This window comes from Oryctolagus cuniculus, chromosome 5, assembly GCF_051225735.1.
Source record: "Oryctolagus cuniculus isolate XC-2025 breed Fujian yellow rabbit chromosome 5, ASM5122573v1, whole genome shotgun sequence".
In the NCBI taxonomy this organism is placed as follows: Eukaryota; Metazoa; Chordata; class Mammalia; order Lagomorpha; family Leporidae; genus Oryctolagus; species Oryctolagus cuniculus.
Window position 1 is genome coordinate 5834300 of NC_142871.1, and position 18146 is coordinate 5852445.

The 18146-nt window shown below is 42.5% G+C and overlaps 1 protein-coding gene across 5 annotated transcripts in view; it reads right to left on the minus strand.

Moving 5' to 3' along the window:
• The window catches only part of PACRG (parkin coregulated), a 577440-nt gene that overhangs the window by 382625 nt on the left and 176669 nt on the right, over window positions 1-18146 (minus strand). Inside the window, exon 3 of one of the 5 annotated variants that reach the window (XM_089332493.1) lies at window positions 15464-16482. The exons of the other annotated variants lie outside the window; for them this stretch is intronic. Coding sequence (XP_089188619.1) covers window positions 16360-16482 — 123 coding nt within the window. The 3' untranslated portion in view covers window positions 15464-16359. Of the gene's footprint in view, window positions 1-15463; window positions 16483-18146 lie in introns of those variants that run through there. 5 annotated transcript variants of the gene reach the window in all.

Genomic DNA, 18146 nt, shown 5'->3' on the forward strand with positions numbered 1-18146 from the left:
ACTTAAAATAGAATGCATATTACAGAACAATACAGAGTTCTTCATTACTGCAACGACCCTGATGAATAACCACTCAAAATGTGCATCAAAAGCCCGAGGGTTATAATGGCTTCTCGGGTGAGACGAATACTTTATGCAACCCCGTTCTCTACTTCTCATAGTGTCCCTATCATGTTTCTGTTATAATGATCATGTTTTTGACAATTTCATACTTCTCTATCACAGAGGGATTGCGTCTAATGCCAAACAGTAGCTTAATAAGGCAACTCCTAATCTGATCATCATGGCCATGCTAATCATACCCGGCAAGGATGTTATTGGAAAATACATACCCATGATTTCTTTCATTGCCAGCATCTATAAATCTTCACTCTATTCCTTATTTGGGCAGCAGCTTGTATCTGTTTGCCTTGGGGAAGGATTCCTATATTGGAGGAAAAAGTGCTGCTACCATTAGAGAAAAAAAAAATGTTTCCTTTCACATTCCTGGCCACTGGATGTTCCAAAGCTGAAGGAGGATGCCAAATCGACACCCGGAGCCTGTCAGGAAACCGGCGGCTTGAGGACATGCTCCCACTCCCCTGTCCGCCAGGGCAGAGGTCACTCTCCAGGCTGAACAGGACAGCACCAAGGTGTCTTTAGGAAGCAGGCTGCTCTGACTCCCTTTTCTCTCCACCTTGCCCAGGAGCTGAGATCTGAGAGAGAAGATGACATCATCTGTAACCTCTCTCCTGGGAAAGAGAGCAAACCCTGGAGAGAGCAAACCCTGGGGTCCTCTGCAGGCCGCCATGGCTGAGCAGCTGTTCAAGGGGAAGTGACTGGGCCTCCTGTCCACACAGATGGACCCAAGGTCTCTGAGATAGCCCGGTGATCCTGTGGGTGACCGAGGGGCACAGGGTCACTTCCTGAAGCTCCAGCGGGAGAGTCCCTGCACCCACTGCACTTCTGCCTGGGTCTCGTGAGGGAATTGGCCCATGTCCCACCCGCCATGTCCCTGGAGTGCTCACTTTCATGATGCCAGCATGCGCAGCTCACATTTGAGGAGAGACTCACTGACCCTTGGGGACTCTCTGGTTTGATCGTTATTTTGACTCTGAGAGTCACGCCAAAACATAAATCCTCCAGGTGTTGGTGGGGAGAAGTGGAGTCTTCGGGATTGAGTATTGGGGCTCCTTCCTCATGAAGGGGAGTAAGGGCCACAAAAGGAGGCTTCACGCGGGGTCTGAGCTTCCCGACCCTCTATCACTGGGCCACGTGAGAACTCAGTGCATCCCCCGCCCCCGAGGACACAGCAACAAGGCGTCCGCTCAGAAGCAGAGAGCAGATTTCCTCGGACACTGGACCTGCGGGCACCTTGATGTGGACTTCTCAGCCTCTGGAACTACAAAGAAACGCGTTGCTGTTGTTTAGAAATCCTCCAGTCTGGGGTATTTTGTTATAGCAGCACAGAAAAACAAAGACAGTAACCAAGGCTGAGGAACAGACCCCACACACCCTTGGAGACTGGCAGCGCTGCAAACCAAGGGTGATGGTCAGACCTAACCCTAGGGAACACGTTCAAGGAAGGGGATGGGGGCAAAGCCAGAACCTTCCGGAATTATCTCAAGATTCAACTAAGATTGACACATAAAAAATAGTCACATTCCTTAACACTTTATATTACATCCAGGGATAAGTTTACCCTGAAATACTAGTTCTTCCACTCTGCATATTTGCAGAAACTTTCCAAACAGACATTGCCATGGACATATCTTAATAATTACAGAAATCACACACCACACACACAGGAACATTTGTGGTCATGTGCACCAAGGGAGCCAAACTGTGCGGAGCAACATCAACTATTAGTTTTTTTTACACTGAGATTCCAAATAATACAACAGAAATCACCCTACCATTCTCCACTCATGTCATGTTCACTGAATTTCTTAATGATGAAACATCTGGGAGGAACTTGACCCAGTCTGGTCATTGGTAAAGAAGGCTTCCACCACACCGAGAGCAATTATACAAAGACATCAGGTTAACATTTCCTCCTTCTCTCTTAGAAATTATTTCCATTAAAAATTAATGATATATAGAATTTATAGTTCTTCTTCCCACATATTTTCGTCTAGCAAAAAAGAAATTGAATGTGATTAGTAATTATAAGGGAATAGATACTGACCCACTTCCTCTAGATCTTTGTAACAAACACAAGACATGGAAATCAATTTATTTAAAAATAGAGCTTTAGAAAACAGCAGATACTTGAAAACTGAAAAAGTATTTCCTTAACAAAGATGACATGAAGGCTTGGGAAGCGTCGTGGCTTCTATTCCTCCCATTCCTGCTGTCATGGAGATGAAGGTGATCCTTGGAGGAACCACTGAACAGATCTCTGCACTTTCTAGGAGATACTGGGTCACTTAAGATCTCACCAGGTTCACAACATTCATAAGAATGAAACAGGTTTCTGACAAAGAAAAGCCCAGAATAAATGAGGACAGGGAAGTGGCCCTGGATGTGGAGAAGGTGCGGAAGGAGGAACCAGGCCTTGTAGTCTACAAAGGACTAGCCAGAGAGGCATGAGGGCACCCACAGACGACAGTCATCCAGAAAGGCAGGGGGAAGAGCTGTGAGACAAGGGGTTGGTCAATGTGCTACACTCAGTGGAACATTGAAAAGAAGCCACTTCCTATTTGTGGCTTACAGTCCCTGCTGTGTTTAGTACACTGTTGTATGTACAGCAGCCTCAACAAGAGTATGCAGGGGTGGGAAACAGCTGGACCACCGGGCCTGGAAAGCCCATGAAATCATTTGACCTGGTCCTACCAAAGCAATCATAGGTGAGACTCGAAACTCAATAAATCTACAGAAGGCTAATTTTTAAGCTGATAATTTTGTATCATCTGCAAATGTTATAAATATCCAAATGACCCTTGGCAGAAAAAAAGACCCCTACTCCTGGATAAAGATGCAAACAATAATGGGTATCACTATGATGGTAGCATTTTTTAAAGATTTATTTTATTTATTCAAAAGGTCTTCCATCTGCTGGTTCCTCCTCCAGATGGCCACAATAGCCAGCATGGGCTAGGCCCTAATCAGGAGCCAGGAGTTTCATCCAGGTCTCCCATGTGGGTAGCAGGGGCCAAAGTACTTGGGCCACTTGCCACTGCTTTCCCAGGCCATTAGCAGGGAGCTGGATTGAAAGAGGAGCAGTGGGGACTCAAACAAGCACCCACATGGGATGCTGGCGCTGCAGGCAGCGGCTGACCCTTACAATGCCTGCCAGTTGGTGTCATCTTGCTTGCACACGGTGGGGTAGTTAACATTTGGCCCTACTCCACCCCTAAGGCAAGCAAGTTAGTCAGCAAAGGTATCACGAGTGAGTGCACAGGATCTCTGGCTGTGAAACGGTGGGTGACATGGCGCATTTTAGTACATTTTCATGGGCCAGATTCAGGCTCCGCTAATATGTAAGTTCGAGCCCCTGAAATCTTTGACTTCTCTGAATCTTTAGTGCTGAGACAAGCTAGTCATTCATTACAGAGCTGAAAAAATACATGCAAATATCAACCACTACACACAGGGCACTCTATATCAGAACACTTGCTTCATGTTCCAGGCTCATAACAAATACTACGTCACTCCCAGTTAATAATAATGCATTTACAACATACCCTACTGACCACTAAAATGTATAAAATAATCATAAGTTTGCTTGTTTTTTTTTTTTACTTTTATTGGAAAATAATTTCAAATTTACCACATTTACTGTAGAATTCACTATTTATCTACCCATTGATCTATCTCCCTCATTTATCTGCATGTGCATGTGTATATGTATAGTATAGTATATGTATAGTATCTGAACAGTATATATGTAGGTATACATGTACATATATATCAGCATACAAACACATACTTTTGAAAAATAATTTGATGCCCTCTAAACCATCTGATGTTTGCTCTCGCTGAATAAAGATCATATGTACTGAATTTGCCCCAAGACTGGAAAATATTAAGAAATGATAAAATCAAAGATGTAATTACAAAGAAAATAATACATAAGAAATCAATCTCTAAACTGGTTAACATTGGGAACATCATGTAGACAAGCAGAGAACCTGGATGATCCACGTCATGAGAGGAATGAAAGGGGAATTTATGTTTATTGGACATTTGTAACGTGCCAGATATTTGACATACTACCAGCAAATATGTCTTTATAATTATTTGAAAGCATACTTTAAAATCTAACAAATCAATTAGTGGCCAGCTAAAAAGACAGCAGAATCCAGTGACCTGTGTCGAGAAGAAGAAAACTCATTACTGGACACTTCTTATGTGCCAGACTGCTTACATATCAGCAGCAAATATGCCTTTATAATGATATGAAAGCATGCTTTAAAAATCTATCAAATAAATTATGGTCAGCTTTACAAAGAACTGGTAGCTATAGAATAGAAATAGAACTCATTTTTAAATTCTTAACTACTTACAATTAGTATAATTTAGTAGTAACCACTGAGTGCCTGCTGTCAGACACTGCTCCAGGAATGCACCTGTGGCAGTGAGGACAGTAGAGCGATCCCTGCCCAGGAAGGTGGAAGCTCAGAGTGTTCTTCACAAGCGTGGCTGAGCGCTTCTGAAAACGCTAGCCTTCCCTCTCCCAGATGATTCGATTGGGGTCTTTGGGTTTTAGAGACCAACACTTCTGGGTCAAGAGTGCTAAGATAGGCCAGGTGAGAGGAAGTGCTATGGAAATAGGTACAGACAGGTCAGAAAGTGCTTCCTGGACAGAGTCCTGTGAGGTTAAAAATGCAAGTGTGGTAGGTGGGGTGGGGGTGTGGAAACAATGGCCTGGGTGAGGACCTGGGTGCAGGAGAACACCCAGGTGGGCCGTTCAGAGCAGTGATTCTCACAGAACAGAGCCCATCTACTCTTCAGGATTCAGACCCAGTGGGTGTGCTTTATGCTCTCAAGACAACAGAATGAAACAGCCCCGAAGTCTACCGTGTCCATGGGGCACACCGTCTGCACTCCTTCAGCCCACGTGGAAATCCACGGATGCACACCTGCATCCACCTCTTGGTACTTTAGTCACATGTAGTTGCTGGGTTGTTGGTACTCATCACTCCATCCCCCATTTAAGTCCCCACAGGATTGAGGCTGCTCACATTTTGTTTTCTCACAAGAAATCACTTTGTGTTTCAATGTGTGCATGACTTAGTCATGAAGGCTAAAGCCCGTTTGTAGCTAGACCTCTTCACCAATGAGGAGTAAAGTTTACACACCTTAGAGAACGGCCTCAGGCCTCTGCTATGATTTGAACAGGTCACCAAAAAGCATGTGCTAGAAACTTGATCCCTGCTGCACAGGTATTGGGGGATGGGACCTAACAGGGGATGTGCAGGTCAGGAGGGCTCCACATGCACAGATTAATGCGATTATATAAGGGCTGGAGGCTTCCTCTGTCTTTACCCTGCTGCTGTGGGTGATGCAGCAAGAAGGCCCTCTACAAATGCAGTCCTCAAAACATGGATTTCCCAGCCTCCAGAACTGTAGGAAACAAATTTATCTTCTTTGCAAGTTACCTGGTCTGTGGTATTCTGTTAGAGCAACAGCACAAGACAGACCAAGACAGGTTCTAAGCCAAGTAGGCAGCTCTCAGGATCAATAGTCTGCCAACAGGCACAGTCCATGGAATCACATGGAGACACTGAGGCGTGCCGTGATTGGGGTTCATATGCCAGCTTTGGCAGTCCAACTTAACAACTGGATCCCGTCACCAGCTCAATGGTAGAGGCTACCAAGACAGGGCAATGATGAATGAGCACCTCCACATGACATGCAGACTGTTTTATCTTTCCATGGCATAGACATACAGGGCTGGTGTGGCTTTTATGTATTTATCTTCCACTGCATCTAATGCAATACAGCTGGCATGTACTGAATGGTACATTTTTGATGCCTGCTTTACTATGCAACTTTGATCTGACACATTAAGATTAAAATAAAGTTTTAGGATACCTGGGAAGAAGAATTCAGATAGGTACAATTTATATTTTACTGCATATTTTCTATAATATGTATGAGGCATAACATTTTATAGAAATTTAAGGTAAGTTCTATTCTAAAAGGAGTACAAATGTTCACCTTATTTTTGTAAAGCATCCTTGTTTCATGATCTTGGCTGACCTTATTCTATACAATCTAGTGCTACCTAAAAGACACAAAGCATTATATTTTGCCCTTTTTTGCACAAATATGAAGAACCTTTGCTGCCTGCCGCCATCTACCTCAAACATTGAAAATGCTTCAAGGAACTCATTCTTCTGGGGTGTATTATGTGATAGATTTTGTTCTTTTTCCTTCCTGAGCTTTTTTTGTAATAAACAGAAATGGACATTGGTTTTACAATGTAGCTAGCAAAGCTTCTGAGTGAAACCCGTCAGCATCTGGTGTCAGGAAGGGGATTTTCCAGATCATTCCTTCTACAGCTTCCAGGAAGGCACTCACAGATTCCCAAGTAAGGAAAGGCAGCTGCTAAATAAGACTTACAATCCAGCAGGTCCTGGGGTTGCTATGTTTTATACAGAGACAGAGAAGCGGGTCACAGCCGAGGGTCTGCCCAGCTGCTACCTCCCCGGAACCTGCCTGCTGGCTCAGAATTCATCTCCACCGAAGGGGTGAGGGAGGCGAACAGCTCCCACAGGACTCCGTCCCCACATTGCTGTTTTCTGCACTGTTCTCAGCCTCTCTCTGGCTGCTCTCCCGCTTATCAGACTGAAACAGAAGGACGGGGCTCCCAAGGCCTGGGTTGGCCTTGACACAAAAGAGGAAGGATGCTACCAGGTGCCCTGTGCCTATCACATGCCAGGTGCTCTGCTGAGGGCTTGAACATATATCTCCCACGCATCGCAACAGATGCTTTGTGTGACAGTATTCTGTAAACCTGGGAAGAAACAGACTTGGGGGAGTAACCAGCTCAAGGCCCCTGCTCTTTTCACTCTATCCATGGCCCTTGAGGCTGCCTGAGCACTCCCTGCCACATCTCCTGGAAGATATACAGCTACATCTCTGTCTTGCTCACTGTCTTATCTTCACCAACCAGCCCAGGACCTGGCACACAGTAGGAGTTCAATGAATATTGCTAAATGAATGAATGAAGTCTCCCATTTACCCTAACCACTGATTAAAATCTTTACTAGATAAATGTACTACATCTTATATTGAATTCATCAAAAATTTGTACAGAGTACACAAACTATGTACTGAGTTGATGCAAATGAACAGAATAGATCAATTTTAGCACATACCAGCCCCTACTACCAGTGATTGCTAAATATATAGTCAGTCTCTAGACAGAGACAGGAAAATCAGTCTACTCCACATCTATTGATAAAGATCACATGGTGGAAATGCAACTTTTTGTCCAATAGATATAATGATATAACCTTTTAAAACTTCAAACTTTCTGAGCATGATGGGCAGCTGACCATGTGTGATCCTCCGTGCTGACTTCTCTGTTTAGTAAGGGACAGTTTCTATAGATCAGAGGGTGTATGACCCTTAATCAAAGTTTAAAATAGTCTATGCCTCTTCAGGCACAGGTAACAATAAAGTATTCACTTTACAGTGCATATTGTGCATGAAGCTGAGTAGTGTTCCCTGCCGACTGAATAGGAAACTCCACCAGTTTACTTTCTGGGACCATGATGTAACCCAAGAGGCTCTTGAAAGAAAGCAAGGGTTTACTTGTGCAGGACTGCCCCAAGAATCCTCTGTGTGCAGTTACATATTGCGACAAAAGTAATACTTAGCAAATAAAAATGTAAGTAGTACTAAAATTTTAATATTAAATACAAAGAGCCACTCTATAACAGCCATAATAATTCTAGAACATAAACTAAGGAAAGTAAGACATCTTTAGTTAAGCTTGTCACCACACTCATCTCACTCAGATTAGAATAACCTAGGGTTTACGCATATTCATTAGTCTTAAAATAGTATGAATCATGGTAAGCTACACGTTAAACACAATATATTATATGAAGCCAGAGGATAATTTTTAATTTGTCCAATATATGTCAACTTCTGTCTCTAAATTCAAAGGCCAGAAAACTTAAAAATTTTCTTAATAGCATTAAAAATATTCTTAATGTAAAAAAGAAGTAACTAATACTACAGAAAGGAGTGAAGAGAAAGAAAGAGATAATAAAAATTAGCCTACCCAATATTTTAAAAGCATCAAACACGAAAAAAGTAAAGCACTTAGTCCTTATAAAAATGTTTTTCATTTTACTTTGTTCAAAAAATAACAGAAAACAGGTAGCTCTGGTGTACTTTTACCTACAGAAGAAACATTGAGAATTAGCTTTTAATCATTATTTTCTTCTCATTAATATTCACATATTTGACTTCAAAACTACTATTATAATTTGATACCTATTATTTCAATGTTTCAACATTAACTCTTAAATTATATTATTAAATGTAAATTGTGATATTGTCTCTTACTCATACTAATAGTGCAAACATCTAGAACCTATAATTCCTCTAAAATAAAAGTTTTAGAATTTCAATCCATTAATTCTATACTTTTTGATCATATCATTTGTTACTCACAAGTACATTCTACATTTAGCATTTTAATGCTTAAAGTAAACTACCTCCAACTTTAGGTAAAGTTCCAAAAATAATGTTAAAAGAAATGTTATAGCACTCAATTGAGTTGCCATGGTGACTGGCTATCTAATAGTTAGGGAAGGAAATTGTTCACTGGTAACTGTAATTCCGCAAGGGAAGAGATTACCCAGCGTGACCTTTTCAAGGATAGCAATGCCCTCCTGGCATTTTACAGGCTGTGGATGCTTTTGTGCTGGACAACAAGCAGCAGCACGACTCTTAACCAAAGAGCACTGTGCAATGTTTCCCCTAAAACACTGCTTTAAGACAGAAAACATCGGCTATATATTTGGTCTCTATCAGTCAGCATCTGATTGAGGATTCCTGAATACTAATGTGATTTGATGTGCACAGTACAGAGAGAAAAGTTCATACAGTTCAGGGCACTCTGCTGGTTCTGGATGTATCTACACCTGCTGGGAGCTCTGACACCATGCTCTCCTCTGCGTACCAGTGGGCAAGACGGGAGGGTGAGGGGTCCAGTGGATCTCCTGGCCTCATCCTCCCCTCCTACTCTTGACTTCCTCCTTGTCAGAAGAACACTCAGTACGGTTGAAGTTCCCCTGGAATCTAACTACAGTAAGGTCCCATTTGTAGTTGTTTGTCTTTGAGATTAACCCCATGATAGTGGCCACAAATATTTAAGCTCTGCAGGTGGCTTCTCCCTTGTGGCCATACTGACACTCAGTAAGCATCACAAATGCATGACTTTTGCAAGTGTGGAGGGCAGGGAGGGACAAAGAGCTGAGAGACCAATTCTCCAGCCTGGGCTCTAGCTAGGGAAGGAAATGTAAACAATTTTCCTTCCAATCACTGCAGCTCGCATTAAACAAATGTGATGGAGAACAATTAGCATCAAACCTGGGAGCTCAAGCTCCAGGGAAATAGAAAAAAATTATTTCCATGATGGAATAATCAGTGAGAATTTAGCAGATCACACTGAAGGAAGAAAACCTCCCTGGAAATATGATTGTTGAAAACTATTTAACAAATAAAGCTTGGAGCATTAACTGATTGTGAGGCTGATAACTTCCTACATTTAATATTAAGCAGCCTGAGTGAAGGACACACAATTATTACAGCAGGAGTTTCCATGGACGATCAGTGTTGGAGACAGACTCTATGTCACGTAGAGGAAAAGGGCAGGCGGCTGCTGGGGAGCCAGCGAGAGAAACAAAGAATACAGGACAATAAGGAGAGTGCTTCCTCCAGCCACTTTTGGCTGAAGTTCTCTATAATCTTCAACAAGAAAAGATGGGGGCATTCAAACACGGTGCTCCCGTGAGTCACAGTGAAGGGGCTGTGAGTGTGTTTGAGAACAGGTGTCTACTTGCATGCAGGCCACACCCTCGTTCCTCTCTCTGCTGCCTGATGCTCCTGGGATGATTGATTGGCCTTTCCCCCACACCGAAGTGATGATAACCATGTGAGGGGTTCATTAGGCTGAGAGAGTCAAGGGAAAGAAACAGTCTCCCTGCCTGGCCTTACATTCCCCATGACTTCACAGGAAATCAGAGTTTGAAGGGTAGCAGGCACTTCCCAGTCTCTTCACTGAGCTGGCACTCTGTCTGCCCATTTGTCTGTTGTCTGTTTGGGTACAGATGCCTTAGCTGACACTCCAAGGAGGAAGATGGGTGAAGACAGGATTCAGGCCCCAAACCCAAGCCCCAAGCCCTAAATAACACAAAAATACAGGAAATTATACACCAACAGTCACAAAACTGTAGTCAAATTGGCACATAAAGTTTGATGGGGAAGATTAAAATAATTTGTCTTATTAATACCTTTAAGATATCTGAGCATTTGGAGGGGAGGTGAGAGCAAAGTTTTGGTTTTCTTTTGTTAAATCAACTATTTGATAATCTATCCCTTCATTTGAGCATTTTTTATTCCCTTATGTTTTTGCCTGATCTGAGTTAGAATACAAAACAACTGTAAAACAGTCCATCCCAATATTGAGTTTATGCAAATTCCCAAAATAATCCATGTTGCTAATATAGGTCTAACAAAGACGTGCACAATCAGAAGCACCACGCATTTGTAAGCAAAAAAATCTGTTTGTAGCTAGGTTTAGCTTATTGGAAAGAAGATGACTTCAGTTACAAGGAGTCCAGGAGTGCCTGCACAGTTATTTGGCTCTTCCTTTCCTCAGGGAAGCGTCGCCAGCAGTCTCCTGGATCTCCATGCTTCCCTCTCCCACCTAGTATTGGGTCAGCATGTCTAATTATTTTTAAGGCAGCCTGATAAGATATGAGCCACTGAAAGTTTTGAGGCTAAATTGGTTTCTAAGCCAACCAGTTTCTAGAAGTATATTTATTTCATTTACAAGTAGCATTAACTGTTCCCAGGCTAGCTAGAATAAAATTTCATGTATTTGCACCTGAGAGTGTATGTAATGACATTTAGGATCCAGTTGGGATCTAAAAGGGTCATCTTGGTTTGCATCATTATTGATTTTATGCTAAAATAATTACCCATGACATACAGCATTGCTCTCTACAGTACAGGCTTTGCTTTAGACATTTTGATAATTGTAATGCTTTCGTACTATTGAACACATGAACATACTTTCACATATCATATTAAGAACAGTTTGGAAATATCCTGTTGATATTTGCTACAACATGCATGTATTTGAGTGAATGAAAGTGAGGGTTTAATGAGAAGTCTCTCCCACCACAAAAATTTTGGACAAAATGACATATGGCCCATCTGTAATGAGTCACATGGGATCTTATTTGTCATCTACCATGGACAAGGCACTGCACCACCCACCAGGAGAAAGCAGAAATGTGCCCTCACAGAGCAGGTGGTCCAGCTGTTTAAGCCACTAGCTAGCTGGAAGAAATTGCTCTAGGAGTTCAGGACTCCTATTTCTTTATAACCACAACTCATATACATGAATAATACATTTAGACCGGGGGAAAACACATTACGTAGAAAGCCCAGGCTTAGCATTCATTTCTGGAATCTGAATTAAGCTTACATTTGCACTGTAAATGACTGTATTACACATTAAACCGGCTTTTGTAACTTTCCCTTCTTAATTGAGTAATTACCTTTTTTAATATACTAACATAATTGAGCTTTTGACCTAGTGTTATTCAGGTCCTGAGGCCAAAATCTGTATCAAAAGAAACAATAAGGTACTGGACTACATTGGAGTACTTGTTCTCTTAAACGCTACAAACTTATCTTTATGAAAACCGCCCTTGGACATCTCTTAGTTCTGCATCTAGATAGGGGTGTAGTTAGTGGGGCGGAATGGGTATAACCAATGTAGTTGTTAGAATGTGTCAAGATCTGCAATTTTCCTTGAGAAGGTTTTACTGAAATAATCCAATTCAAGAAGTCATTTACTTGGGTTTTATTTCTGTGAAGCTTTTTCTTTTATCTGTAAATTTCTTTATAATTCTTTTAGGAAAGTTTCTAATTCCCTAATGTACATACACATATATAGATGAACACATACATACATATAGAAACATACATTTTTTCTTAACATAATCATACCCTGCTTACTCTTTTCTTCTAAATTTGAAGAAAAAATGTTCATAGAATCAAAATTGTTAGATTACAGCACACTCAAATTATATATTCAAAAGCCAAAAGACTGAGCACAAAAGGAAAATCGGAATGGGCCATTTCTTTATAGAGAAGAGTGTATGGGGGGATGCTAGATTAAAAATGTTCCTCCTTTTTGGTACTCAATTCAACATGCTCAATTTTTATGGTATATGTTTCTGACTAACATTTTCTGAGATTGTTTTTACTTGATTATATAACCAATTGTAATCTCCCACTCCTTGAGACAGCAGAACTCAACTTTTACTCAGAGCTGTGTTCCAGTATTGAATACACTGCCTGGCACATAAAGGCACAATCAGTCTTTAAAGCACAGAAAAGAGAATAGCAAAGAAGAGAGGGAAGCAGAGATGGGGACCAGGAGAGAACTGGCAAACTAGTATCTTTTATGTGTTACATTTTTCGTCTTTATTACATTCAGAAATTTCTGCTCTATAAGAACCACTCTAAGGTGTCAGATGTGGTCTCTTTATTTACAAAAATACATGTAAAAGTAGAGCAGACTCAGAAAGAAAGCTATGCATGAGGAAGGAAATCACACTGTGGAGTAAACTGAGAGCTACCATAAAGTCACAGTGAGGTAGGTGTTCGGTGTAAAGGTTGAGACGCTGGTTAAGACACCCCCATCCCACATCAGACTGCCTGGGTCTGGGACTCATCTCAAGCTCCCGACCAACTTCCTGCTAACGAGGACCCTGGGAAGCAGCAGTGATGACTCAAGTACTGGAGTTCCTGACACCCACGTGGGAGCTGTGGAGGGAGCTACCAGCTCCAGGCTTCATCTTCAGTCCTGACCATCAACAGCATTTGGGGAGTGAACCAGCAATGGGAGCCTTCTCTGTGTGTGTGTGCGTGTGCGTGTGTGTGTGCGTGCGTGCGTGTGTGTGTGTGTGTGTGCGTCTTTCATCAGAAAAAAAGTTACTGTGATAGATCTCCAAATCAAAATTTAAAAAAAATTACTATAGAGTATTGTAATAATTCATGTACAGAGAACAATAGTAGCTGCACTTCGTTGAACACTTAATTCTTAGGCAGCTTGCTAACTTATTTGCACATTCATTCTCTATTAAAAAATAGTCATGTGAAAATGCAGTTAAGTAATGCAAAGACACGTAAGGGAGATGTCGACAGTAACAGTGATCTGGTAATAGGCTCTAAGAGGGCACCCGGTGGTGTCTCCAATTCCATCTCCAAAAGCCTTTAGAAAGAGCACACCCATCTTTCCTAGAGGCAGATGATCTTGGAATGCATCTTCCAGTTCAATTACTCCATGATTTGTCCTATTTTTATAAACCTTCAAGTCTACAGTTCCCTAATATAGTGAGAAGAAAAAACAGGGAACATGAAACAATCCCACAAAATGTCCCATATACTCTCAGAAGGATTCATATCATATTTTCAGGTACATTTTTAATTACTTGCAAGTTATGATGATTACAATGTTCAATTAGCTCAGAGTAATAATAAAATATTATGGAAGAACATCTTTGTTGGAAATGTAATTTTATTCTGCATATGGTATTGTTGATAATGAATTTATCAAGAATCAGGCTTCATATCTCTTAGCTTTTGAACTCTGAAATTATATTAAAAATAAATCTGTTACATCTTACAAACTCCTTGGAAAATGTGTAAGGTGTTAATTTTATCATGGTAAACAAAAGGGCCCCCATAACCTGCCCCGACTGCTTGTAATTCAAGCATTTATCTTGGCAAGGGCAAAACATACCCTCATTAGTCCTCTGCCTATCTCTTCCCTGAACACAGAAATCATTCTCTTTCCTGACAATAGGCTGAATTGGAAAGTAAACATTATGAAAATTAAATCTCATAAAATAAGGATTAGTAAACTCAAAACTAATAATATACCATGAACTGTACATCTTCTTTGCTCTGGTTTATTATTCCCAAATAATAAATTTCAGCCTTTTGCAGCCAAGGTATTCTACCGGGATAGACTCAGAAAACATGTGCTAAGACTTTAAGGATACGTTGGATTGACTGGATCACAAAAGCAAGGAATGCACTGAGCCAGAAAGAATCTGAAAATCACCCTAGCCCAACTCCTTTATTTTACTACATCAAAATACACCCACATTTACTTTGGAATTTGCTACTGCTGCCATGGAGTGGCAAACCCCAATATCACTGGCCACTCATTGTCCTCATCCTGTAGAGACCCATTGGGGCACCCTGGGCAGAGACCCTGAGGTCACTATGAGCAGCGCACACAAATGAAGAATGATTAAGGGCACCGTGCGGGCTCGCGCAGGACCTTCATGTGAATGTGCTGATTTCTCAGCAGCCAGCAAGTTTCATTTCCATGAGTGAGTCTGAAAGGAATTTGGCTTCAGGATCTCGTGCAATGTTGGAAGAGCCCGTGTATTTTGGAGACGGATTCCAAGAGATGGGGTGTGAATGGCTGACAGTCTCAAATGATGCCCCATCTGTAGGAAGAGTAGGGCACTCCCTGGCTGACCGTGTGTGCATGTGGAGCCTACACATTGCTCGAGTAGCGAAGGAGGAGGTGACAAGCCCAGAGCAAGGATGTGCTCTGGCAGAGCTTGGGAGAGCTCTGGGGTAAAGACTGGGGAGTTGGGGTGAAAACTGGAAGCACCTGCTCACCCAGAACAGGGCTCCTCTCCAGGCCAAGATGGACCGGCCTCCATCCTTCACTCTTTACAGGAAAATGATAGCCACAGGAAAGACATGAATCTTTCCACTCTGCCTCGGGACCCGGCCTGCTGCAGCTGTGTACCGAGGGCTGTGTGGAGTACTTTCCCCTCAACAACCTCAAGGTGCAGTATTATCATTTCCATTTATAAGAAATCAAACTGAGGTCCAAAAAGCTAAATGCCTTGCTATGGCCCCTCTATTATAAGTGCAAAAGCCAGAATTTAAGGTCAGGGCTGTGAACCTGAAGGCCTATTAACCTCACACCGTGGCAAGATGACAGCAGGCTCACCTCCCAGGTCGGCCTCAGGACCCGGGGATGAGGCATCATCTCTGACTCAAAAGGTCGTGTGCAAAGGTGTCTCCACCACCTGGTCAAGCGTGCCTGGAAAGCCTTTGAGATAAAGCTGCTCTTTGTGTAACTAGAGACATTGCTCAAAATGCAACAGTCTACAATGAAGAGAAGCCTCGTTGAAGGGTAAAAGGCACATGGAACACACAGGTAAGATTTCATCTGTCCATTTTATTGATGAGAACGGAGAGGCTCTAGAAGATTCTGAAAACTGTACAAAAGCAAACAGCAAACCAATGAACTACAGAGAAAAGAGCAAGCCAAGGGCAGTCTGGCTGAGCGCCGTGCCTTCTGCTGCTTGTGCTGTCTTCTGGACCCAGGGTTCCCCACAGGAGCCTCTGCCGCGGGCTAATGTGCATGTGCTGAACAGGAGATGTTCAGAGGGTCACCAGGATGCCATGGGGTCACACCTGAGCCTCAGGGTCTCCCCCCAAGATGTGTGCATGCTACAACGAGAAAACACTGAGCATTTTGGAATCTGGTTTCCATGAGGGCCAGCTGCCTGAAAGAGGCCATTGTGTTTCCCTGAGGGGCAGCTCCTCTTTCTGCCAGGAAAATGGGTCAGCGCACATCTGGGTTATGCAAAGATGGACCTTCTGCATAGTGTGGGCAAGAGGCAGGAGTCAGAGTCAAGTCGCTCTGTGCAAGGAGGAGGAAGGTGAATGGCTCTCAGACAGACACCCAGAGGCCAGGGCCACCCAGTTTCTCCAGGACAGCTTCCTCGAGCTGGGCCAGATGTACCTCACGCCTCCTCAAGCCTTGCACAACAGGAAATTCGTGGCTGTGGATTTCTATTGCATGGAGATGCAGAGAAACTGCATAGGGACTGAGTGATCACAGTAGAGGTTCGAATCAAATCAAAACAAAACAAAAAACAGAACAGCACAAGATTCCACATCACCATATCCTAGGCAGGGTCCTGACGCTTTGAATGTTTGAGATGAGGGCTCAAACTGTGTCAACTGGGTGCCAAGGAGGGTGGGCCAGAGGGCCGGGGAGCAGTTGGATGCCCCGTCTCAGGTGCCACTGGGAGCTCAGGGGTGCCTTCCCAGTGGACAGGAGTCAGGCAAGCGTCATTCATTGTTCCGTACCATCCATCCAGAATTGATCCATGCTGACCATGTGACGAGCCCTGAGGCGAGGCCCAGAGGAAGCAGCACTTGAAGTTCCATCCGGCCTTCCTGCTGTGGCCTTCCCTGCACACAGATGGACTCCTTCAGTCAAACACGGTCAGCGGGACTCCTCCAGCCTCCCGTTCTCCCCAGCCCATCAGCGACAATCCTACCATCCCCGGGTCCAGTTGCAAATCGCCTTTGTTAGCATCATTTCCCTAACACAACTCTCCTTCTCCACCCTTGGCCCAGCCTCTGTTTAGACTCTTGTGGCCAGAGTGCCTTTTAATTTCCCTCGTATTATTTTTAGAAGTAGGAAACTCACTTAGGGGATGAATTAGAGGGATTAGACATCAGTGTTCTAGCTAAGGGATTTATTTTTCTGTGAGTTTGTTAAGCTTCCCTTGAAAAAAAAAAAAAAAAAACTAATGGAAAAAGCAAGTATCTGCGGTACCACATTCCAGTGCAGAGAACCGCGGGGAGAGACAGTGACTGTGTCAGGTCTAAAGGCTATTGGGGTTCTGAGTAACCAAGAACAAACATTTTCTTATGGATAAATTCAGCCTTTAAACATCGACTTATTTAAAAAAATGTTAGAATAGGGGCCAGTGTTGTGGCACTCCTGCAACGCAGGCATCCCATGTAGGCACCGGTTCATGTCCTGATTGCTCCACTTCTGATCCAGCTCTCTGCTACTATGCCTGGGAAAGCAGCAGACGATGGCGTGGGTCCCTGCCACTCACCTGGAAAACCTGGCTCCTGGCTTCAGCCTGGCCCAGCCCTGGCTGTCGTGCCATCTGGGGAGTGAACTAGCGGGGAGGAAAGATTCTCTCCCTTCTTCCCCACTCTGTAACTCCGACTTCCAAATAAATAGACAAATCTTTAAAAAAAAAAAGTTAGGATAAAGAGCATTGGAATAGACTGCAAGTGCCTAGAAAGTCCTGACAGCAGATTTTTTTAGGTGATTGCTGAAAAAAGACTGGGTGCTCTGGGGCCCAGGGAAGCTTAGAGAGCAAAGATGAGGACAGGATGTGTAGCTTTCCTTAGAGTTACCTTGGATGAGCACGCAATGAAAGTATCGCCTCTTTTCTCTCTGATGAGGATGTACTTTTTTATCCTCCATGCACCAGTTTTTTAATCCATCTGATTAATTAGAATGCTTGAGTAAAAGTGAGTTTGGGTTCATTTAATTTCTTGGTTTCAGCGTGATAACTAGGAAACCAATTTTGCTTCCATCTTTCATTGCTGAAAATATTCTCAGTATCTGTTAGCTCACTTTTCTGCCTTAGCAAATAACACTATATCAGACTTAATTTAATATTTCTTTCATGAGTCAGGAAACATTGCTGTCTCTGGCTCATTATTTTGAATGAATCATAGCTTCAAAAGTCTGTAATATGAAAACCTGGCTAGCTATTTACTGATCCCTCCACAACCTTTGAAGGCTGATTTTTAAAACAAATACTTGCTATCTTGTTTGTTTTCTAGTGATTTCAAGCTCTAAAAGTAGAGCAAAAAAAGAAAAAAATCTAGTTAATTAAAGGTTCTATTTAGCTGTGTTCCAGTTAATTTAAGCCTTTCTAAATACTAATTGCATGAGGCAAGTTAAATTTATTCTGGAGAAGATAAGCCTTTTGTGAAATAAATTTAAGGAGTTCTGAGTCTTCAAGAAGTGTAAAATAAACTTTTAAATAATTTAAATAATATGTAATATTCTTAAACATTTTCAGGATCAGATAATAGGTTTT